Source organism: Prionailurus viverrinus, chromosome A2, assembly GCF_022837055.1.
Source record: "Prionailurus viverrinus isolate Anna chromosome A2, UM_Priviv_1.0, whole genome shotgun sequence".
In the NCBI taxonomy this organism is placed as follows: domain Eukaryota; kingdom Metazoa; phylum Chordata; class Mammalia; order Carnivora; family Felidae; genus Prionailurus; species Prionailurus viverrinus.
The window spans coordinates 3,881,525-3,906,142 of record NC_062562.1 but is presented as its reverse complement, the minus strand read 5'-3'; the positions used below and the strand labels follow the sequence as shown (position 1 = coordinate 3,906,142).

Genomic DNA, 24,618 nt, shown 5'->3' with positions numbered 1-24,618 from the left:
GGCATCAGTGGACAAAGGCTTGAGGGCAATTTTCACAAGTCTTACCCTTCCGCAGCTGAGCAACGGCGTTGACAGATACATCTCTAAGTATGAGCTTAACAAGGCCTTCTCCAATAAGAACACCCTCATCATCTACCTGGACAAGGTAAGGCTTCCGATGGGGATCTGACCTCCAACAGACTGGCCTGCATCTGGGTCACATGAGGCCCAAGCAGGGGCCCAAGCACAGACTGCTGCTGCTAGGTGGTGGAGGGAAGGGGCATATAAAGTAAGGTGGACAACCCAGGTCATCTCATCTTTTCTAAGCAGCTTACCTTCTGACCAGTCTCATTTCAACCTCATTTTATACTTGCTTCCTCCAATTTCTCATCGTAGTCCTAAACAACTTTTGAAGGGAGCCACTTGGGTTTAAAAAATAAATTGCTCAGTGCTAAAAAGCATTCCCCTTGCTCCGCTCCCCCTGGGCTTCTCTCTCCGTGTTTGCTCTCCATCGGACTCTGTCACTGCCTTCCTCTCTAACATTGACTTGAGCTTCCTCCTCTCCCCTATTTACATCTTCCCGTTTCCCTATCCTCACATGCCCCCTGCTAACTTCCAAAATTCCCAAAGTCCCCTCACCCCATATTAGTCAGCATAAGTAACACTAGCTGCTGTAATAAGCCTCTCAAGAATATGAGGGTCCCAACACAAGAGTCTTGTGCCTCCCACTCAGGTAAAGTCCAGTTGTGAGGCTAAGGGAAGGGTTTTCTGCTCCACACAGTAAGTCAGGGATCCACTCACATTCCTTCTTGGGGCTCTGCAATCCCTAGGATCTTAGAGTCCTCTGCTGGACCCCTCCTCCCTGGAAGAAAAGAGGATTGTGCATGAGCTAGTGGTTGACGTTTTCTTGTACTGGAGTTTTAGTGCACTTAAATTCTTATAGGATTCCAACCTTACAGGGAAATTGCAGAGCAGTAAAACACAGTTCCATATACACTCTATGCAAATTCACTAACTGTTAGCCTGTTCCTCCAAATACACCTGTCACATATACGTACCTATGCATATCTATTTCTGTTTCTGTCTCTCTCTCTGTCTTTATTTTTTCAGCTTGAATGAGAGGTCACTGACATATAAAATTGTGTAAGTTTAAGGTGCATAACATAATGATTTGATGTATGTGTATATTGGGAAATGATCACCACCATAAGTTTACTTAACACATCTATTACTTCACATAGTTTTAATGCGTGTGTGTGTGTGTGTGTGTGTGATGAGAACTTTTAAGATCTACCCTCTCAATAAGTTTTTCTTTTCAGTTTTCTAATGTTTATTTATTTTGAGAGAGACAGAGAGAGAACACAAGAAGGGGAAGGGCAGAGAGACGTAAAGACAGAATCCCAAGAAGGCTCTGTGCTGTCAGAGCAGAGCCCAATGTGGGGCTCAAAGTCAAACCCATGAGATCATGACCTGACCTGAGATAAAGAGTCATTTATTTAACCGACTATGCCCTCCTGGTGCCATCCCATAACAACTTTTAAATATAGCATTCAGCACCATTAACTGTTGATGTTTTCATGGGCAGAGACAGCAGCCTGGTGGCCAGAACTCAATCACATGGCCACACTGAACTAGGAAAGGAAGCTGGCAGGGATAATGTAGCTTCAAGCCTTGGCGAAGTGGAAATGGCTGTGTTGAAGTGCTCATCAGTCTTTTGGTGGAGACTCCTGCTCCCTCACTTTCTCCACCACTGTCTCAACCCCCAGGACCCTATGCTGGGCTCCGTTCCATGTCGCCCCACTGACCACCCTCCTCCTTCCCCCCAGATCTCACACGACCTGTCGCCCCACTAACCAGCCTTCTCCTTCCCCCCAGATCTCACATGACCAGGAGGACTGTCTGACCTTCAAAGTGCACCAGTACTTCAACGTGGGGCTTATCCAGCCCGGGTCGGTCAAGGTGTACTCCTATTACAACCTGGGTGAGCAGCCCACCTAGGGTCTGGGGGGCCTGGGGGGGCTGGGGGTCCAAGGGATCCATGCAAGGCGGGCGCCGGAGGGTCCCAGGGTTGAGGACCTGGCCTCTCCAGGTCTGAGGGACTGGAGTTGGCCTCTCCAGGTCTGAGGGACTGGAGTTGGGAATCCAAGCCCCTGGGTCTCTGGGCTGGAGGCCCTCTGACACCTCCCTGCCACTCTGCCCACAGATGAGAATTGCATCCGGTTCTACCACCCAGACAAAGAAGACGGGTTGTTGAGCAAGCTCTGTCACAAAGACATGTGCCGCTGTGCCGAGGGTGGGTGCAGAGAAGCCTGGAAGGGTGGACACACACCCCCAGATCCTCCTTCCATGGGGGTGGCCCAAGGGGGCTCTGAAAGCCCACACCCAGTGGACACCCACACGGACCCAGGGGTGGGGGGCCCTGGACAACATGTGTGATGTAACCATGTCCCCCACTCATCCACCACACAGAGAACTGCTTCATGCACCCGATGGATGAAAAGATCACCCTGGACGAGCGTCTGGACAAGGCCTGTGAACCAGGAGTAGACTATGGTGAGTGGGCACGTGCACATGGGTGCCTGGGTGAGCGACACTGTGTGGCCATGGCTGTGTGTGTGACTGGCTGTGAGTGCCCCTGGCTGCATATGGCTATACGTCAGCCTGTGGTTGCAGCCGATGTGTGTGTGTGTGTAAATGTGTTATGAGGGGCCATGAGTGCACGGGGAGCCACGCTAATGAGTCGGCCGGGTGTGCAGCCAGTGTGAGAGTGGATATGGTCATCTGCCCGTTTTGTGTGTGACATTGTAGTCGTGCCAAGCCATGGAGATGAGAGACAGTGCTTGTGGGGGATAGTGGATGGGTGTTATGCATAGGACTCCACTGTGGTGAGTGTAATTGTGCACATGGCCGTGTGTGGCTGTGTGACGTGGTGGTTGTGGGAAGACATGTGGCAGGTGTGTTACTGGGGGGCAGGGACTGTTGCACGTGTGGCTGTGACCCTGCACGTGTCTGCTTGGGGACGCCATATGCCCAGGTGCGTCTGCAGCTGAGGGTCCCCGCAGCCCCCCTTGCCCGTGACCCCACCGTCCTTCCCCTCCTCCCCCATCAGTGTACAAGACCAGGCTTCTCAAGAAGGAGCTGTCAGAAGACTTTGATGATTACGTAATGGTCGTCGAGCAGATCATCAAATCAGGTCAGCCCTGGAGTCTGTGTTCTGTCTTTCCACTTCCTTCTTGCTGGTTCCCTGCCCTCCCCCACTCAGCGTCCCTGTCCGTCCCTTCCAGGCTCTGATGAGGTGCAGGTTGGACAGGAGCGCAGGTTCATCAGCCACATCAAGTGCAGAGAAGCCCTGAAGCTGCAGGAGGGGAAACACTACCTCATGTGGGGCATGTCCGCCGACCTGTGGGGAGAGAAACCCAAGTGAGTGTCAGCCCTCTGCATGCCCCACCCCCCGCAGTGGGTCGCCCCTTCCCATGCTTTCCCTGCCCTGATCCTGACCTGCCGTCCTCCCCCCAGCATCAGCTACATCATTGGGAAGGACACCTGGGTGGAACAGTGGCCAGAGGCTGATGAATGCCAGGATGAGGAGAATGAGAAGCTGTGTCAAGACCTGGCCAACTTCACTGAGAACATGGTTGTCTTTGGCTGTCCCAACTGACCCCTGCCCCCAGTCCCCACAATAAAGCTTCACTGAGAGTTCATGTGTCTCCCAAAGTCGGAAGGTCTCGGAGAGGGAGGAAGAGGCAGCTGTGATCCCCTGCTTCCTCCCCTGCAACTCCTTCCTCCCTGTGGATCACCTGCACGTTTGCTTCCTCCCCCGGGGAGCCCGTGCCCACATGCACCTGCACTGCACCTGCACGTAGTCTGAAGTGAGCCTGCGTTTGCGCCAACTGCTCACCTACTTGCTTTCTTTCCACCTGCGTAGTGACCTGTGTGTCCTCTGCCTCTTTTTCAGGGTCCTCACCAGTATCTTCCCCTACATCCTTCTCTCATCCACTGTGTGGGTACCAGTATCCTCACCTGCTTTACCCCAGCCCTCACGAGCATCATTATGCACGAAGGCTCCACAGTCCTCTGCCTCCTCACCTTCATCCCCACCTGGATCCTTCCCTTCCTCACTTTCCTCCCACCTGGATTCTCCGCCTCCTCACCTTCCTCCCACCTGGATCCTCTGCCTCCTCACCTTCATCCCCACCTGGATCCTGTCTCCTCACCTTCCTCCCACCTGGACCCTCTGCCTCCTCATCTTCCTCCCACCTGGATCCTCCGCCTCACCTTCCTCCCACCTGGATCCACCACCTCCTCACCTTCTTCCCACCTCGTCCTCCACCTCCTCACCTTCATCCCCACCTGGATCCTGTCTCCTCACCTTCCTCCCTTCTGGACCCTCTGCCTCCTCACCTTCCTCCCCACCTGGATCCTCCGCCTCCTCACCATCATCCCCACCTGGATCCTCCGCCTCCTCACCTTCCCCCTACCTGGATCCTCCGCCTCCTCATCTTCCTCTCACCTGGATCCTCCCCCTCCTCACCTTCCTCCCAACTAGATTCTGCCTCTCCTCACCTTCCTCCCCTCCTGGATCCTCCACCTCCTCACCTTCCCACCTGGATCCTCTACCTCCTCACCTTCCTCCCACCTGGGTCCTCCCCCTCCTCCTCATCCTCCCATCCTCCCAACCTGGATCATCCGCCTCCTCACCTTCCTCCCACCTGGATCCTCTGCCTCCTCACCATCCTCCCACCTGGAACCTCCCCCTCCTCATCATCCTCCCCACCTGGATCCTCCCCCTCCTCACCTTCCTCTCACTTGGATCCTCCGCCTCCTCAGCGTCCTCCCCACCCTTATCCTCACCCTCCTCACCTTCCTCCCCACCTGTATCCTCACCCTCCTCACCTTCCTCCCACCTGGATCCTCCGCCTCCTCACCTTCCTCCCCCCTGGATCCTCCGCGTCCTCACTGTCCTCCCCACCTGGATCCTCCCCCTATTCACCGTCCTCCCACGTGCATCCTCCACCTCCTCACCTTCCTCGCACCTGGATCCTCCCCTCCTCACCTTCCTCCCCCCGATCTTCCGCGTCCTCACTGTCCTCCCCACCTGGATCCTCCCCCTATTCACCATCCTCCCACCTGCATCCTCCACCTCCTCACCTTCCTCCCACCTGGATCCTCCGCCTCCTCACCTTCCTCCCCCCTGGATCCTCCGCCTCCTCAGTGTCCTCCCCACCTGGATCCTCCCCCTATTCACCGTCCTCCCACCTGCATCCTCCACCTCCTCACCTTCCTCGCACCTGGATCCTCCCCTCCTCACCTTCCTCCAACCTGGACCCTCCGCCTCCTCACCTTCCACCCAACCGGGATCCTCCTACTCCTCTCCTTCCTCCCACCTGGATCCTCTGCCTCCTCACCTTCCTCCCCACCCAGATCCTCCACCTCCTCACCTTCTTCCCCACCTGTTCTCACCTTCTTTCCATTTGCCCATCATCTCTAGGGTGTGTGCAACTCCATTCACTACTTTGCCTGCATTCCTCCTGGCTGTTCCCAGGCGGCGGCAATAAGGGGCAGGGCTGGCAAGGTTTTCACCGGATATTTGAGTGACCCAGGGAGGGGAAGGCATGAGTCCATTTTCAAGAGCAGATTGCAGGGGTGGGGGGGAGGTGGGCATTGTGGTCACAGCATCACCTGAGCTGCGCGGGGGGCAGCAGTCACAGGCAAATCATTTCACTGGCTGATGTTGGAACCTGGGCCCCTGGATGCCTCTTCTGATTAATAACACCACTAGTAAGTCTTGGCTTTGGATGGTGGGATCCAGTTCCTGGCTGTAGATGAGGTCATCATGAGAAAAGTCCTGAGACTGGCAGTCACCCATTTCCCCTAAGACCTCGAGTGCCTGTAAGCCCCACCTCCCAATTCCAGGAATATGGGAGAAATATATTCGCAGTCACCCTGCTACTTCCATTCTTGGTTGTCAGGCACCCCTGTCAAGGGGAGACTCAAAAATTCTCACCACTCACTAGGTGTCCCAGCCTCACTAGGTGACATCTGACCAGACGTCTGCCCACCCGCCTTTATGTCCTTCTTGTCATGTTTTTCATGCCAATTTCTCCCTTTCTTCTGCCCTAGGATTAATTTTCTTCCTTTTTTTTAATACATTGGTATTTTTTTGTTTGAGCACCTGTGGTTCCACACTGTGACAACACAGATATCTTTGAAACTCACATTCTAAAGATAGCGTGGAGTTGATGTGTTCCATCGATACTCACTTGATGAACCCGATAGTCACATGAGCCAATTCCTCAAAATAAATTGTGTGTGTGTGTGTATGCGTGTGTGCATGCAGATCATCGATAGATACATAGATACATACATGCATACATACATACATAGATAATACATATAAATCGTTAAGTGGTGGGTAGAAAACATAGATAGATGATAGATAGTAGGCAATAGATGAATGGATGTATGGATGGGTGGATGAAGAGATGAATGAATATATAAATGGATGGATGGATGGATGGATGGATGGATGAATGCATGGTCAAATGGATGGATGGATGGATAAATGGGCGAATGGACGGATGGATGGATGGACAAATGGGTGGTTGGATGGATGGATGGATGGATGGAAGGATGAACAGATGGATGGATTTATGGTTGGGCAGGTAGATGGATGGATGCATGGATGATCAGACAAATGGATGAATAGATGAATGGATGGATGGATGGATGGGTGTATTGCAAAATGGGTGGTTGGATAGATGGATGGATAAATGGACGGAGGGACGGATGGATGGATGGATGGATGGATGGATGGATGGATTTAGGGATGGATGGTCAGATGGATGGATGGATGGATGGATGGAAGGACAGATGGATGGATGGATGGGTGGGTGGGTGGATGATGGACAGATAGAGATATTACTGGTTCTTTCTCTGGAGAGCCCTGACTAATGTAGATTGTCAGGGAATACAGGGATAGCTTCTGTCAGGAGGGAATTCTTGAGCCAACACACAGATGACAAGGAGGAGCCAGGCATGGAGGATCTGGAAAAGAACATTCCAGATGAAGGAAACAGTATGTACAAAGTCCTCAAGATGCCTGAGGCCAAGTGAGCACAGGGTATGGACTTCAAGATAGTGAAGATCACTTTGTGTCTACTCTAAGCTCAGGGGAAGGCCAAGCTTTTTCTATAAAGGGCCAGATAGTAAATATCTTAAGGTTTGATGGCCAAGATAAAATCAAGGAGATCATGAAGGTGCTTATAAAACAAGAGAGGAAACTTGTGTCCCGCCATGCTGTCTTCACATGAGATGGGCCATCCCAGATGGGGGGCATCCTCTATGCCCAGCAGCCAGAGCTGTTCTCTCCATGATAAGTGATTCACCCAAGGAGGAGCAGTTTGGAGATCCAGAAAGGTGGAAGCAGTAGGAGGTGACCCCAAGGTCCGTTTCTCTCTGATCCAGTGATACCCAGATCCCAGCCAACCTTTCCATCCCAAGGTCTACTTTCTCTCCTGGATGAGCTTGTCAAAGGCAAGGCAACTCGCTGAGCCACCAACCCCCAGGATGAGATTCATTCACTCAGTGCTCTGTAGTTACCAACACAGGATTCTCCAACATGTAGGTGGCGGCCAGTATGACCAGCACAGGGCATGGACGTGGTGAGATGCTGGCTGTGAGTCAGGGAGGTGGGCACTGGGAGCAGAGTGGGGAACAGGCAGAGAGGGAAGCCCCTGGTGGGTATCTGCAGCTCACTAAAGTGAGCCGCTCCCGTACACACAGAGGGGGATGGCCGGATTTGGGCCACACGCGTAATGTGCTAGCCCCTGAGGGCTCCGTGGGAAGCCACTGCAATATTTTAAGCAGGGAAGACATGAAGGCTGACTTATGTGTTTGGAAAGCTGATGGTAGCAATTCCAATCCTAGCTATCTGCCCAAAGACTTGGAAGCTGGTACCCAGACAAATACACGTGCGAGCATGCTCATAGCAGCACTTTGCCCAGTAGGCCAAAGGTGGAAACGACTGAAGCATCCCTCAGCGCGTGAATGGGCAAGCAAACTGGGATGTGTCCATACACTAGAACATTCCTCAGCCCTAACAAGGAAGGACCTGGCTGAGACTTGAAAACATTATACTCAGTGAAGGAAGCCAGACACAAAAGACCACAGGTTGTGTATTTCCACTTTTATGAAATACCTGAACTATTCAGGACAGGTAACTCCATAGAGCAGGAAAGCTGACTAGTGGTTGGCAGGGGCTGGGAGGCCTGGGGGATGGGGACTGCTTTATGGGTATGGGCTTACCTTTCGAGGCACTGAAAACGTCTGCGGACCAGACAGAGTTGTCTGACTGTGGAAATGCCCTAAATACCGCTGAACTGCTCGCTTTAAAATGGTTGCTTTTACGTTATGTGAATTTCACCTCTAAAATAAAAGAAAATAGTAAATTAAATGAAACCATATAAATTAAAGGAAACAAATACACAAGTTCACACTTGTAGAGGGCAGAGAATGAATTATGAGGTGGCAAGAGGCAGAGAGAACGTCCAGCTGGAAACCACTGCAAGAATCAGGCCAGAAATGACAGATGCCCTAGTGTGTTAGTGCAGTCTGGCGGCTGTAACAAGATGCCCTACACCGGGCGCCTCAAACGGCAGACATGCATCTCTCAGGGTTCCGGAGGCTGGAAGTCTGAGACACAGGTGCCAGCTTGGTCGGGCTCTGGTGAGGGCTCTGTTCCTGGCTTGTAGACGGTGGCCCTCTCACCGGGTCCTCAAACGTCTTCAAATGGCAGAGACGGAGAGGAAGAGGGAGAGAGGGAGGGAGAGAGTCTCCGTCAGGGGCACTCATCCCATTCAGGAAGACTCCACCCTCCTGACCTAACCGCCTCCCCAGGGCCCCACCTACAGAGGCCATCAGGTAGGTGATCAGGACATCACCAAATGAACGGGGGAGGGGCACAGACACTCAGCCCACAGCACTTAGCAAAGGCAGTAGCAGTGGGTCTGGAAACGGGCGGCTGGGTTCAGATCAGACGTTGAGACTGAATGGCCAGGGCTTGCGAAAAGGTGGGATGTGGGGGAGAAGAGAAAGAGGGCTACTCAGGCCAGTTCGAGGTGCCCCGGGACGACTCCCAGGCCTTGGATTCAGCCTAGTTAACCTAGCGGCTGGTGGTTACACCACCTGTCCGTGAGTTCCAATTTGAACTTGCATCCATGCATGCACGCATGCACACACACACACTCACAGGCACACTCATGCACATGTACACACATCCACACATGCAGGCGTATGTGTGTCTGCTCCTGCACACACCCGTGCACGTGAACACTCATGCACATCGGACACACACATGCACCTACATGCACACACCTACACACGCCCGCATGTGTGCATAGATGCACCAACATGCATGCCTGCCCCTGCACTCATCTCCATGCACACACACACACACACACACACAAACCACTCTTGTATTTTGCACTTCCCTAACCACCATCTCAAACACTCTATAGTATTTTCTTCTTTACGAGGCTCATTGTCTCTCACCCCAACAATGGGAGCTCCTTAACACCAGGGGCTTTTGTCTATCTTGTTCACAGCTGTGGCCTCAAACCTAGAACAGTGCCTGGCACACACGTATCTATAAATATTTGATCGCGGAGTGACCAAAGGCTGAACCCAGGTACCCATAGGCGCCTGTCTGCAGCGTGTGAAGCCCAGGACCATTGGGCAATTGTGGTTTCTTCCCTGCCCTCAGGGACCCAGCCATGCTAGCCCTGCCCTGAGGTGACTCAGGACCTCATCTGCTCAGGCATGGGGAGACAGTTCTATGGCCCTCAGTGTATATGGTGGATGGACAGACAGACATCCCATTCATGAGGCTGGGCTTCAGCCACAGGTGAAGATAGCCCTGCAGTGCGTGCCAGCTGGCCCTGGGCCTCCTGCTGCTGCTGCTGGCTACTGGGGGAGATGGCCACACCCCTGCTGGTGAGTAGGGGCTCATGGCTTGTGGCAGGTGGGTCTCCTGTGTCACTGTGCATGTCTCTGTGCACGTGTGTGCAGGACAGGAGACAGATTAAGTGTAGCCCAGTGCAAGTCAATTCACTTCTCTGAACCTCAGTTCCCTCATCTGTAAAATGGGTGTGATAATAAGCGTGCCCACTTAACAGGGAATGAAATACGATATTGTGTGTGTACATGGGCTGGAAGAAGTGATTCTGCAGCAGGGAGGCCACAGACCACAGGGGTGCAGACAACAGACAGATGGACTGGGACAGTGAGTGCAGGGGAGAGGGAGGACGATGGGGGACGGTTTGGAGGACGGGCAGGGCTGTCAGCGAAACAAGGTGAGGAAGAGAAGCAGGTGTTGGAAACAATAAACATACAGTCCATGTGCAGTGGGGCCTCACCACATGCGAGGCACCAGGATGAGCCTCTGCCTGCCCCATGCCACTGGCTTGTCACCCAATGCTCAGAGGGACATTCATGGCTGTGAATGTCCAGCCTGCCCCTGCACCCTCCAGGGTGGGAGTCCCTGATGCTCAGGCCTCTCCTGAGCTTGAGTCAGGGGTGCAGGGGAGCGGGGGAAGCAGCCGTGGGGCAGATCAGATCCAGCCAGGCCAAGTTTACCTTCTAGTTAATGAGTAACGAGTAGGGGGAGAAGGGGAGGCCTGGGCTGCATGGTGGGGGAGGTGCCCAGGCCGTGGGTCCTGGAGGGAAAATCTCAGAAAGCAGTGTAGCAAGGACCCCATCCTGGAAGTGGGGGGCCAGGAGGGGAGGGGCAGTCCCTGCTGTTCCCAGGCCTGGCACCGACTCAAGGGTGAGGGTGGGGGGTGCAGCACGGAAATCACTGCACTCAAGGGGGTGGGGGGGAGAGGGGTGCCTGGGCTCCCCCCACCCAGAAAGCCTCCCCCTTCCTTCCCCTTCTTCTCCTTCCTCCAGCTGGGGTGCCAGACGAAACTCAGGACACCAGTTCAACTGGAATCGGGGACACATAGCCAATACTGTGTTAGGGTTAAGTGCCTTCCAGAGACCCCACTTAGCCTCAACCCAGGCAGCCTGGCTCTCCGGCTGTCCATAGCTGGAATGTTGGGCAGGGCACGCCAGCTAACGGGAATCCCATCCTCCAGGCCTCCTCCTCTCTCTCCCCTGATGGCTTATCTTGCCTGCCTTCCCTCTCCCACACTTCCGGGCACAATGGGCATAGAGATGAACCCATAGGAAGGCACTGGTTAACAAACGCATGGCCAAAAGAAGACTGGGCGCCAGGCCCAGATACCTGGGGTGGGGAGCTCTCTGGCCCTCAGTGTTCCTCCAACGCTAAGCAGGTGCAACAGGGAAAGGTCCCTGTTTACCAACTGACCTTGACCCTGAGGGAGACCTTGGCAGGGGGAAGGTGTGTCCATCTTGCTGGAGGACATGCCCTTGGGTTAGTTACCCCAGGACACACTGGCCCCAGGGATGAAAAACTTAGGAAATGGTATTGAGAAATCTGGGGCAGCTCCAGGAAGGGGGAAGCCACGGGAGCTGCGGGCTGGGCTGAGGTTGCAGGGGGGAGGCGGGAGCCAGATAAAAGGCAGCCTCCAGCAGCCTCTGCTCATTCCCTCCCAGTCCGCTTCCTCCGTCCCTCTGTCCCTCCACCGTCCCTGCACCATGGGGCCTGCCTCAGGCCCCAGCCTGCTGCTGCTGCTTACCATCCTGCCCCTGGCACCGGGGGACCCCATGTGAGTGGTCATGACCCTTCTCCAAACCGGGCTACTTGTGAGGTGGGGGTGGGGTTCAGGTCCTAGTAGAATCCAGGGCGCACATGGGTGTCTGTGGAGGCAGGGGTCAGCGGGTTGGGATGTGAATGGACTTGGGCTGCCTGCGAGCTCATGATTTCATGAGCTGGGGGTTCATGGCACTCGGGTTACAATGGGAGGCGGATGTTTCTAGAACAGGGGTCTGCAGGTTTGGGTGCCTGTGGTGTGTTCAGTGATTCCATGGCTGCGGAATCACTTGGAGGCCTCGAGATCTGACTTCACAGGATTTGGGGGCTTCGTGATATGTGGGTGAGGATTGGAACCCTGGTCCCTAGAATGGCAGCTCCATCCCGTGTTCCAACCCGACCTGCAGGTTCTCCATGATCACCCCCAACATCCTGCGGCTGGAGAATGAGGAGACCGTGCTGCTGGAGGCCCATGACTATGGAGGCAACATTGCAGTCACAGTCAGCGTCTACGACTTTCCAGACAGGAAGCTAAGTTTGTCCAGTGGAAACACTGATCTGACCAAGGATAATGACCACATGAGCACAGTCAACATCAAGGTGCGTGTACCTGCTGGCGCCCCTCCCGGCTCTGAGTCTCCTCCATGTTTTGAACCCATCCCACTTGGAAGCCCCTCCCCATTATGACCAGGTGCCACTTGGAAGCCCCTCCCCTCTCTGAGACTCCTCCTTCAATTAGCTTCTCCTATCCTGAGCCCCTAGCTTTGAGCCCCTCTCCTAAGAGAGGTCCTCTGAGGCCCGTGTCTGATTACCCCTACTCATCCCCCTTTCTGATCCCTACCCATCTTAGACCCTTGCTCCCTCCCCTCCTACCCCTCCGCTCCCAACCTGGGCACACCAGGGAGACCCGGAGTGGTGGACAGGTGCTATTGGCAGGAAGGGCAGGCAGGTGTGGACCCCACTGAAAGCCTGGGGCTGAATGCGGGCAAGGGGCCGGGAGGCAACATCTCAACGATCCTCTGGCTATGCCTAGATCCCAGCCAACTGGGAATTAACATCAGGGAAGGGGAAAAAATTCGTGACTGTCCAGGCGGACTTCGGGGGCACCGTGGTGGAGAAGGTGGTGCTGGTCAGCTTTCAGAGCGGGTACCTCTTCATCCAGACGGACAAGCCCATCTATACCCCCGGATCCACGGGTAAGGGACTGGGTGGTGGCTGGAGAGAGGGCTGGGGGGGGACTGTGGGGAGGGCCAGGGCCTCACTCACCGCCCCCTTTCTCTAACATCATCTCCCAGTCCTCTATCGGATCTTTACCGTGGACAACGACCTACTGCCCGTGGGCCGGATCGTTATTGTCAGCATCCAGGTACCAGCAGTGGGGAACCCAGACAATGACTCCCCCTGGGCAGAGACTCGGGGAGAGACAAAGAGATAGAGAGAGACAGAGAGGAGACTCCGGAAAAGGCAAGACTACAGAGGCCTAAAGGCAAAGAGACCTGTAGAGCCACGAACACACAAAGAGTCCTGGACACAGGGCAGAGATCCAGTGATACCAGGCACAGTGATGCTTCTGCCTGTGGATTCCGGCTCCAGACAAACCTCTGGGGACCGTGTCACTCTGGACAGGTCACTTCACCCTCCTGGGCCTTGGTTTTCTCAGCTGAAGATTGAGATGATAGATAAACACTCTCTGTAGCCCAATCCGCCTCCTGCTGCCAGGGGGCAGCCTCGAGCACCCAACTCGTGCCCCACCCTCCTCCACCCAGAGCCCTCCAGGAGCTCCCACCTCCTTGGGGTAAAAGCCTAAGGCCTCCCAGCACTCCCCAAGGCCCTGCAAGACTTGCCCAGTCCCCTACCTGTCCTCCTCTCCTCCTCTCCTCCCCCTCCTCCCCTCACTCACTCTGCTCCAGCCACATGGGCCTTATTGCTGTCCCTCCAACTGCCATAAAGAGCCAGCCCTAGGACCTTTGCACAGGCTGTTCCCCCACTACTCACAAAACGCTCTTCCTCCAAATACCCACATAGCTTGCCCCATCACGTCATTCAAGTCTCTGCTCAAATGTCACCGATGGCACAATTATACAGAGAAGCCTCTCTGAGGACCTGTAAAATTGCAGACACCCTCTCCCAACTCATACACCCACGCACACCCACGCACACACACACACACACACACACACACTCCACTGGTCTCCCTTCCTGTCATCTCCTTTAGGCACCCTATAAATTGAATGTATTCATTTGCTAATTGCCCGCTCCCTAGACCTCCACAGAACCTAAATTCCAGACAGGATGGGTGCTTGGCATACAGTAATTTCATTACAATTTACTGGGCTAAGGCAGGAAAGGGGTGGGGGGGGAGGGGGAATGGAAGGAGGAAGTGAAGGAAAGAGGGAAGAGGCAGGTCGTTCTCAGAGGATCATCATGAGTATTTCTTGCAATCATGCAAAGGTAACAGGGACCAGGTCCTGACAGCCACAAGCTGACTGTGGGGATCGGTGGGATTTGTGGGGAACGGAGAACACACACCTCTAACGGTAGAGCCTCTGCCCAGTTCCAGTCAAATGTCGCTATGTGCCAACAGGAACCCGTATCCACGGTTATCCCAATTTCCAAGAGGAGCCAGAAAGCCAGATTTTTACATGATGTCTCCTGATGTTTAGTTATTTGCAACGAATGACATACTGTGTGTTAGGTTGAACCACACGACTTTGTATTCTTGTAGGTCAAAGAGTCGAAGGTAGGCAATGCTGTGTGACTTAGCGCCCATAGGATGCTTACCACAGGGTCCCGCACAATGTAGGTGATAAATGCTAGTTACTATCGGTATTCAGACAGCCGCCGACGAGAGTGAGCTCCAGCTTACATGAATCATGTGCCAAGCCAGTGAGGTAGGGGCTATGTTCCTCTCCTTCTTCTAGCTGGGCACGTTGAGCACAGAGACATCAAGTAATTTGCCCAAGGTGACACAGCGCGTAAATGGGAGAGTGGGCATTTGAACCCAGGCTGACTGACTCAAGTCCATGTTCATAAGCACTGCCCCAGTAGTCATGACACAGAGAGTGTCCAGACACAGAGAGGAGGAAGAGAGCCTAGGGGCTAAGCCAGGTCTCTGAAGAGACACGCCCTCCCTGTCTCAGACCCCTGACGGTGTTCCCATCAAGAGGGACTCCTTGTCTTCTCGGAGGCTGTTTGGCATCTTGTCCCTGTCTTGGAACATCCCGGAGCTGGTCAAGTATGTCAGGCCCTCCTAGAGGGGGTTCCCTATGCCAAGGGAGGGCGTCTGGCTGGCTCACTCACCTGCCTTCCCCACAGTACAGGGCAGTGGAAGATAGAAGCCCACTATGAAGATGCCCCACAGCAGGTATTCTCTGCTGAGTTCGAGGTGAAGGAGTACGGTAAGAGGAGGAAGGAGTCAGGGTGGGGGCCCCAAGTGCCAGGCCCAGTGCTGACAGCCTACTGGTGCCGTCTCGCCCCCAGTGCTGCCCAGTTTTGAGGTCCAAGTGGAGCCTACAGAGAAATTCTACTACATTGATGACCCACAGGGCCTGGAGGTCACCATCACGGCCAGGTGAGGGGCTAGGAATGGGGCCAGGTGGGAGGGGAGGGGAGGGGGGCCAGGTTGGCAGCTAGGGGTGGAGCCAGGTAGGGGCCGGGTAAGGGAACCCGGGTGCGGTGTGGCCAGGTGTGGGACCAGGTGGGCGCTGAGTGAAGAACCAGATACTGGCCAGGTAAGCACCAGGCGAGGGACCAGGGGTCCGTGGAAGTTTGCAGGCAGCCTCGCCCTTCAGGAGAGGAGCATCTGAGACCCTCTTGCCTCTCAGGTTCTTGTATGGGAAGAATGTGGATGGAATAGCCTTCGTCATCTTTGGGGTCCAGGATGGTGACCAGAGGATTTCGCTGCCCCAGTCCCTCACCCGTGTTCAGGTGCTCTGCCCCTCTGAGCCTCCTCCACTTTGGACCTCCCCCTCCCTCACCTGCGCCCCTCCCCCTCTCTGAGCCTTCCTTCCTCCCCCAGATCGATGATGGCAGTGGGGAGGCCAGGCTGGAACGAAAGGTCCTGCTGAGCGGGGTGGAACCCTCCGGAGCAGATGCCCTGGTGGGGAAGTCGTTGTACGTGTCTGTCACCGTTATCCTGCACTCAGGTGAGGCCTGGTCTGAGGAAAGGGACCCAAATGAGGGGGGAGGCCCAGTGTGAGGGCAGAGGCCCAGAATGGATGTGGAATGCAGTGTGACAGGGGAGAACCAGTCCAAAGGCAGAGGCCAAGTGTCAGAGAGGATATCCAGAGGAAAGTGATACCCAGTGAGACAAAGGAGGCCCATTCTGAGGGTGGGGGGAGCCCCAGAATGACAGTGGGATCCAGTCTGATAGAGGAGGGCCAATCTGAGGGGGGGAGGGAGCCCCAGAATGAATGTGGGATCCAGTCTGATAGAGGAGGGCCAATCTGAGGGGGAGGGAGCCCCAGAATGAAAGTGAGATCCAGTGTGTAGAGGAGGCCCAGTCTGAGGGGGGAGGCTCAGTATGAAGGTGGGATCCAGTCTGATAGAGGAGGCACAGTCTGAGGGGGGAGGCCCAGTATGATTGTGGGATCCAATCTGACAGGGGAGGCCCAGTCTGAGGGGGGAAGAAACCCCAGAATGAAAGTGGGATCCAATCTGATAGAGGAGGCCCAGTCCGAGGGGGAGGCCCAGTATGAAAGTGGGATCCATCTGATAGAGGAGGCCCAGTCTGAGGGGGAGGCCCAATATGAAGGTGGGATCCAGTCTGACAGGGGAGGCCCAGTCTGAGGGGGGAGGGAGCCCCAGAATGAAAGTGGGACCCAGTCTCATAGACAAGGGCCAATCTGAGGGTAGGCCCACTATGAAGGTGCGATCCAGTCTGAGGGGGGGAGGCCTAGTGTGCGGGGGAGGCCCAGTATGAAAGTGGGATCCAGTCTAACAGGGAAGACCCAGTCTGAGGGGGAGGCCCAGTATGAATGTGGGATCCAGTCTGATAGAGGAGGCCCAGTCTGAGGGGGGAGGGAGCCCCAGAATAAATGTGGGATCCAGTCTGATACAAGAGGCCCCATCTGAGGTGGGGAGGCCCAGAATGAATGTGGGATCCATTCTGATAGATGTGGCCCAGTCTGAGTGGGGGAGGTCCAGAATGAAAGTGGGATCCAGTCTGATAGAGGAGGGCCAATCTGAGGGGGGAGGGAGCCCCAGAATAAATGTGGGATCCAGTCTGATAGAGGTGGCCCATTCTGAGTGGGGGAGGTCCAGAATGAAAGTGAGATCCCGTCTGTAGAAGAGGCACAGTCTGAGGGGGGAGGCCCTGTATGATTGTGGGATCCAGTCTGATAGCAGAGGCCCAATCTGATGGGGTGAGGCCAGAATGAAGGTGGGATCCAGTCTGATAGAGAATCCCAGTCTGATGGGGGAGGCCAGTATGAAGGTGGGATCCAGTCAGACAGAGGAGGCCCAGTGAGGGGGGAGCCCAGAATAAAGGTGGGATCCAGTCTGATACAGGAGGCCCATTCTGAGGGGGGGAGGTCCAGAATGAAAGTGAGATCCAGTCTGATACAGGAGGCCCAGTGAGGGTGCAGGCCAGAATGAAGGTGGGATCCAGTCTGACAGAGGAGGCCCAACTGAGGGCTGAGGCCCAGTATGAAGGTGGGATCCAGTCTGATAGAGGAAGCCCAGTCTGAGGGGGGATGCCCACTATGAAGGTGGGATCCAGTCTGATAGACAAGGGCCAGTCTGAGTGGGGAGGCCCAGTATGAAAGTGGGATCCAGTCTGATAGAGAAGCCCAGTCTGAGAGGGGAGGCCAGAATGAAGGTGTGATCCTGTCCAACAGAGGAGGCCCAGTGAGGGGGGAGCTCAGAATGAAGGTGAAATCCAGTCTGATAGAGGAGGCCCAGTCTGAAGGGGGGAGGCCAGAATGAAGGTGGGATGCAGTCTGATAGAGGTGGCTGAATCTGAGGGGGAGGCCCAGAATGAAATTGGGATGTAGTCTGTCAGGTGAGGCCAAGTCTGAGAGGGGAGGCCCAGTATGAATATGGGAACCAGTCTGATAGAGGAGGCCCATTCTGAGCGGGGGAGCTCCAGAATGAAGGGGGGATCCAGTCTGATATAGGAGGCCCAGTCTGAGGGGGGAGGCCCAGTATGAATGCGTGATCCAGTCTGACAAAAGAGGCCAAGTCTGATGGGGGGAGGCCAGAATGAAGGTGGGATCCAGTCTGACACAGGAGGCCCAGTCTGAGGGGGGAGGCCCAGTATGAATGCGTGATCCAGTCTGACAAAAGAGGCCAAGTCTGAAGGTGGCAGCCAGTGACAGGGTAGCCATAGTCTGAGGAATGAAGGTGCCTGCCAGTTTGTCAGAGGAGGCCTGGTCTGAGGGAGGCCCACTATGAAGATGGGAAGCTGTCTGACAGAGGAGGCCTGGCCTGAGGGGAGAGGTCCAGAATAAAAGTGGGATCCAGTCTGATAGAGGAGGCCCAGTCTCAGGAGGGCGGCCCAAAATGAAATTGGGATCCAGTCTGAAAATAGGCCCAGTGAGATTGGGGGCCAGTGTGACAGAGGAGGTCCCATCCTAGTGGGGAGGCCAGAATGAAGGTGGGCAACAGTCTGACAGAGGAAGTCTGAGCACAGGAGCTAGTATGAAGGTTGGATCCTGTCTGATGGATGATGTCCAGTCTGAGGAGGGAGGCCCAGCATGAAGGTGGGATCCAGTCTGACAGAGGAGTCCCAGTGATGGGGGAGGAACAGAATGAAGGTTCTAGCCAGTCTGATGGGGGAGGAACAGAATGAAGGTTCCAGCCAGTCTGATGGAGGAGGCCCAGTCTGAGGGACGCCCAGTGTAAGGTGTGGTCCAACCTGGAGGAGTGGCCCAGGAACCTGCCCTCACGGCTGGCCCCCTCAGGCAGCGACATGGTGGAGGCGGAGCGCAGCGGGATCCCCATCGTGACCTCCCCCTACCAGATCCACTTCACCAAGACGTCCAAGTTCTTCAAACCAGGCATGCCCTTTGACCTCATGGTGAGACCCGGGGTGGGGCTGCCTCCCCCACCCTTCCCCTGAGCATCAGCCACGCCTCTGGGTCGACCTGAACGCCCTCCACCTGCCCCTGCACTGCACCCGCAGGTGTTTGTGACGAACCCCGACGGCTCCCCAGCGCCCAACGTCCCCGTGGTGACCCAGTACTCCAAAGGGTCCTCCTTCACCCAGGAAGACGGCGTGGCCAAGCTGATCATCAACACACACAAAACCTTTAGGTCCCTGCCCATCACCGTGAGTTCTCGCCCACCTCTAGCCCCACTTCTGGGAGATAGGGGACTGTATTTGCATGGAGGGAATCTGTCCTCTGCCACAGTCATCCTGCCACGTGAGGAGTGGGGTCCTTTTATTGTATCAGGGCATCCTGCCATTCACATAGAGGGTTTTCATCTGCATAGAGGGGATCTTATCTGCACCAGCAGTCTGGCCATCTGCATAGGTATATTATAAGGACCCTGTGATTACATTTGACCCATCTGGATAATCCAAAACAGACTCCCCATCCTCAGACCCTTAACTTAATCCCATTTGCACAGTCCCTCTGGCCAGGGAAGGTACCGTATTCCCAGGCCCCAGGGATTAGGATGTGGACATCTTTGGGGAGCCAGAATTCATCCCCCTTTCCTCACCCAGGTAAGCACTAGGAAGGATGGTATCCCAGAGTCACGACAGACCAACAGGACTATGAACGCCCAACCCTACAGCACCATGAGTAATAACTACCTGCACATCTCTGTGCCTCGCGTGGAGCTCAAGCCAGGGGAAGATCTCAACGTCAACTTCCACCTGCGAATTGACCCCACCACCACCCAGGAGAACAACATCCGCTACTTCACCTACCTGGTCCGTGCCCTCCTAGGATCCCCAGACCCCTCCTCCTTACTTCTGCAGCACCCCCAGTCCAGGGCCACCCCCCTCCACCTTGCTGATTCTTCCTTACGCCAACCTGTCTCCCCCAGATCATGAACAAAGGGAAGCTGTTGAAGGTGGAGCGTCAGACGCGGGAGCCTGGCCAGGACATGTACGCGCTGCCCCTGACCATCACTGAGGACTTCATTCCTTCCTTCCGCCTGGTGGCTTATTACACTTTCATTAACAACAAGGGCCAGAGGGAGGTGGTGGCCGATTCCGTGTGGGTGGATGTCAAGGACTCCTGTGTGGGCAAGGTAAGCTTCCGGAGCCTTCCTCTGCACCCGTCTTGGCACTCCCCGCCTGGCCAGTGCTCGCTCCGTCTCTGCCTCTCTCCAGCCTTCTGGGTGGGGTCCCCAACCGAGGCCCATCCTCTCCTTTTCCAGCTCCTTCTCTCCCCACCTCTGTTTCAGCCTCAGTATCTCCCTCCCTGCTGGCCTTTCCGCCTTCAGTCTGTCTGTCTCCACCGTTGCCCCTTCCTGACCAGCACAGCACGGACACTGCCCTGGGCTGACTGCTGATGGAGACCCAGCCTGGCAGGGCTGACCCCTCACTCCTACCTCTGTGTATCCCCCATCCCTGCCAACAGCTGGTGGTGAAAGGTGGCAAGAAGGAAGAGAAGGTGTACCCACCTGGGCAGCTTTTGACCATCAAGATCGAGGGTGACCACGGGGCCCGAGTGGGGCTTGTGGCAGTGGACAAGGGCGCGTTCGTGCTAAACAGGAATAGGTTAATTCAGAGCAAGGTGCGCCCCGTACCGCTGGGGTGTGGCGGAAGCAAAGGGGTGGCGTGGGGCTGAGGCGCGGGTGGCGCTCAGAAGGGAACCGGAAGTGGGGTTAGGCGTGGGCGGGACGGAGGCTGGGATGGACACAGACGTGGCGCGGAAGTGAAGGCCGCGGGTGGGAGCGTAGCTGGAGGAGTCTGCGCTGGGGGTGGTTGGCGGGGCTGTGCACACACCTCTGAGAGGGGCCTGGGACCAGAACACAGGGGCGGTCGGACATGTCAGTCTGGTGGTGGAGGCCTGCCCGCGAACCCTGCCCTCCCGCAGATCTCGAACGTGGTGGAGAAGGCTGACATCGGTTGCACTCCAGGCAGCGGGAAGGACTATGCCGGCGTCTTCACGGACGCAGGGCTGGCCTTCCAGACCAACACAAACCTGCAGACCCCGGATAGGACAGGTGAGGGCCCGGGAGGGGTGGGGCCTGCACCCCAGATGCTGAGAGCAGGTGGAGGGCACTGTTCTGAGGTCCTCAGATGCTGAGAGCAGGTGGGGGCCCTGGGTTCAAGTCCTGCCCCAGCCCCCACCTAGTGAATCACTGCCTGCTGAGCCTCAGTTTCCTCATCTGTCAAATGGGAGCAGCAACACCCCTCCCTCACGGCTACTGAGAGGAGTACATCGGGGACCCTCAGTTGACGCTTAACCCATCTTGTTCGCGTGTGCCCTCCCCTCAGATCCCGAGTGCCCCAAACCAGATGCCTGGCGCCGCCGCTCGGTGATGCTCACAGAGAAGAGGATGGACAAAGGTGGGGGCCCCCACCCTCCCCCCAAACCCTGCCCATCCGGGATCCAGCCCAGGAGGGAGCAGGGCAGGGCCCGGCCCTGGGGACGTCCTACCCCTGGTCCGCCCGAGCTCCTCCTGCTTTGAGGTCCCGGCTGAGGCCCTGACCGGTGTCGTGTCCACGCAGCGGGTCAGTACCCGAAGGAGCTGCGGAAGTGCTGTGAACATGGCATGCGGGAGAACCCCATGAAGTTCTCGTGCCAGCGCAGGGCCGGGTTCATCCAGCACGAGGCCTCGTGCGTGAAGGCCTTCCTGGACTGTTGCAACCGCATCGGCAGTACCCACAGTGCCCCCCTGGGCCTGACCCAGAGTGAGTCCACCTGCCTGTGGGCCAGCCAGAGGCGGGAAGCTTGGTCAGAGCGAGGAGGGCCTGGTCTGATGAGAGAGGGCTTGCTCCGAGGGAGGAGGGCATGGTCTGAGCAGGGAGGCTGGCCAGAATGGGGAGGCTCAATCAAGCCTCGATCAGGCTTGAGGGGTGAGGGGATGGTCTGAGTGGGGAGGCTCCCTTAAAGGGGAGAGGGCCTGGTCTGAGGGAGGAGGCCCAGGTCAGAGTGTTGAGGCTCAGTGAGAAGGAGGAGGGCCTGTTTGAGGGAGGAGAACCTATCTGAGGGGGGAAGGGGCCAGTCTGGGAGGAAGGATGCCTCTGTCTGAGCGGAGAGGAGAGCCTGTCTGAAGGGGAGGGCCTATCTGAGGGGAGAGGGTCCACCTGTCTGAGAGGGGCATGTGTACCCTTCTGTGGTGGAAGGAGGGACTGTCTGAGGGGGGAAGTTGTTTCTGTCTGAGATGAGTTTTTAGCCGGCCTTTACCAAAGAAAACTCATTTATGTTGCTTTCCAAAGAGGTGCCTAACTCAACGCCTAACAACATCTGTTGATTTGTTTTCATTCATTCATTCCCTCCCTCCCTCATTCATTCACTCACTCATTCATTCATTCACTCATTCATTCATTCAGTTCTGGATAAGACAAAACATGTGCACACTTGAAACTTTACATCTCGGGCCAAATAAATCTTAAGCCAAGAGAAAATTTCTCTTCCAAGAAGCCCATTGAAAGCAGAACCAGAGTGGTCCCCACCACAAGGCGGCCCTGACAGAACTGGTGGGAATCCTACCTGCCATTTGCTCAGAGCCTTTGAGCCCAGTGAGGCCTGACGTCTGCTTTTTAAAAATGCTTTTTGATGTGTCTTAGGTAGAGAAAGGCCTTTCTGCTAGGATGGGTGCAGTGGAAACCAAGCGCACAGAGAGCCCCCTGCACCACGGGCAGCATGGCCCCTGTCGTGAGGGTCCCCCTGGCAGATTCCCTCTCGGCCCGCCCTGTCCAGATTGCTCTCTTTCTTTCTTTCTTTCTTCTTATTTTATTATTTTTTTTTAATTTACATCCAAATTAGTTAGCATATAGTGCAACAATGATTTCAGGAGTAGATTCCTTAACGCCCCTTACCCATTTAGCCCATCCCCCCTCCCACAACCCCTCCAGTAACTCTCAGTTTGTTCTCCAGATTTAAGAGTCTCTATGGTTTGTCCCCCTCCCTGGTTTTATATTATTTTTCTTCCCTTCCCTTATGTTCATCTGTTCTGTGTCTAAAGTCTTCATGTGCATGAAGTTATATTTGTTTTTCTCTAACTTCGCTTAGCATAATACCCTTTAGTTCCCTCCACATAGTTGCAAATGGCAAGATTTCATACTTTTGATTGCCGAGTAATACTCCATTATATATATATATATATATATATATATATACACACACACACACACATATACATATATATACACATATATATACATAAATATACATATACATATATATATACATATATATATGTATATACATGTATACCAGGTTTTCTTTATCCATTCATCCATCGATGGACATTTGGGCTGTTTCCATATTTTGGCTATTGTTGACAGTGCTGCTATAAACATTGGGGTGCACGTGTCCCTTCAAAACAGCACACCTCTATCCCTTGGATAAATGCCTAGTAGTGCAATTGCTGGGTTGTAGGGTAGTTCTGTTTTTAGTTTTTTGAGGAACCTCCATACTGTTTTCCAGAGTGGCTGCACCAGCTTGCAATCCCACCAACAATGCAAGAGAGATCCTCTTTCTCCGCATCCTTGCCAACATCTGTTGTTGCCAGAGTTGTTAATGTTAGCCGTTCTGACAGGTGTAAGGTGGTATCTCATTGTGGTTTTTGATTTGTATTTCCCTGATGATGAATGATGTTGAGCATCTTTTCATGGGTGGGTTGGTCATCTGTCTTCTTTGGAGAAGTGTCTATTCATGTCTTTTGCCCATTTCTTCACTGGATTATTTGTTTTTTGGATATTGAGTTTGAGAAGTTCTTTGTAGATTTTGGATACTAACCCTTTATCTGATATGTCATCTGCAAATATCTTCTCCCATTCTGTTGGTTGCCTTTTAGTTTTGCTGATTGTTTCCTTCACTGTGCAGAAGCTTTTTATAATAGTAGTTCATTTTTGCTTTTGTTTCCCTTGCCTCTAGAGACGTGTTGAGTAAGAAGTTGCTGCAGCTGAGGTCACAGAGGTTTTTGCCTGCTTTCTCCTCTAGGATTTGATGCCTTCCTGTCTTATTTAGGTCTTTCACCCATTTTGAGTTTATTTTTGTGTGTGGTGTAAGAAAGTGGTCCAGGTTCATTCTTCTGCATGTTGCTGTCCACTTTTCCCAGCACCACTTGCTGAAGAGATTATCTTTATTCCATTGGATATTCTTTCCTGCTTTGTCAAAGATTAGTTGACCATATGTTTATGGGTCCATTTCTGGGTTCTCTATTCTGTTCCATTGATCTGAGTGTCTGTTCTTGTGCCAGTACCATACTGTCTTAATGATTACAGCTTTGTAGTATAGCTTGAAGTCTGGGATTGTGATGCCTCCTGCTTTGGTTTTCTTTTTCAAGATCGCTTTGGCTATTCGGGGTCTTTTCTGGTTCCATACAAATTTTAGGATTATTTGTTCTAGCTCTGTGAAAAATGCTGGTGTTATTTTGATAGGGACTGCATTGAATATGAAGATTGCTTTGGGTAGTATTGACATTTTAACAATATTTATTCTTTCTATCCAGGAGCATGAAATCTTTTTCCATTTTTTTGTGTCTTCTTCAATTTCTTTCATAAGCTTTCTATAGTTTTCAGTGTATAGATTTTTCACCTCTTTGGTTGAATTTATTCCTAGGTATTTTATGGTTTTTGGTGCAACTGTAAATGGGATTGATTCCTTGATTTCTCTTTCTGTCACTCCATTGCTCTTTTTAACCACTGTGTGCAGAGTGGTGGTTGCTGCACTGACCCTTCTCACTGGCCCTTTGAACACTTCTTTTGCACATCCCATCGTTTTCATGGGGGACCAGAAACTGTGTCGTCCAAATTGGGCTCTGAGAACAAAGGCCAGTGTGAGTGGCTCTTGAAACCG

General features: G+C 54.2%; 2 protein-coding genes across 3 annotated transcripts in view; both read left to right on the top strand.

Moving 5' to 3' along the window:
* Positions 1–3,678, top strand: part of LOC125156577 (complement C3-like) — a 38,609-nt gene extending 34,931 nt beyond the window's left edge. The window contains exons 35-41 of the mRNA XM_047842732.1: positions 56–145; positions 1,855–1,960; positions 2,183–2,272; positions 2,449–2,532; positions 3,089–3,172; positions 3,264–3,399; positions 3,496–3,678. Coding sequence (XP_047698688.1) covers positions 56–145; positions 1,855–1,960; positions 2,183–2,272; positions 2,449–2,532; positions 3,089–3,172; positions 3,264–3,399; positions 3,496–3,637 — 732 coding nt within the window. The 3' untranslated portion in view covers positions 3,638–3,678. The remainder of the gene's footprint in view (positions 1–55; positions 146–1,854; positions 1,961–2,182; positions 2,273–2,448; positions 2,533–3,088; positions 3,173–3,263; positions 3,400–3,495) is intronic.
* A 7,924-nt stretch (positions 3,679–11,602) lies between these two features.
* The window catches only part of LOC125156563 (complement C3-like), a 46,336-nt gene continuing 33,320 nt past the window's right edge, over positions 11,603–24,618 (top strand). For both annotated transcript variants that reach the window (XM_047842725.1, XM_047842718.1), the window contains exons 1-17: positions 11,603–11,705; positions 12,097–12,289; positions 12,723–12,885; positions 12,985–13,055; positions 14,830–14,924; positions 15,005–15,087; positions 15,170–15,260; positions 15,514–15,616; positions 15,708–15,834; positions 18,592–18,707; positions 18,813–18,959; positions 19,359–19,568; positions 19,685–19,891; positions 20,224–20,379; positions 20,683–20,812; positions 21,087–21,158; positions 21,321–21,503. In XM_047842725.1, coding sequence (XP_047698681.1) covers positions 11,635–11,705; positions 12,097–12,289; positions 12,723–12,885; positions 12,985–13,055; positions 14,830–14,924; positions 15,005–15,087; positions 15,170–15,260; positions 15,514–15,616; positions 15,708–15,834; positions 18,592–18,707; positions 18,813–18,959; positions 19,359–19,568; positions 19,685–19,891; positions 20,224–20,379; positions 20,683–20,812; positions 21,087–21,158; positions 21,321–21,503 — 2,218 coding nt within the window. In that variant the 5' untranslated portion in view covers positions 11,603–11,634. The remainder of the gene's footprint in view (positions 11,706–12,096; positions 12,290–12,722; positions 12,886–12,984; positions 13,056–14,829; positions 14,925–15,004; positions 15,088–15,169; positions 15,261–15,513; positions 15,617–15,707; positions 15,835–18,591; positions 18,708–18,812; positions 18,960–19,358; positions 19,569–19,684; positions 19,892–20,223; positions 20,380–20,682; positions 20,813–21,086; positions 21,159–21,320; positions 21,504–24,618) is intronic.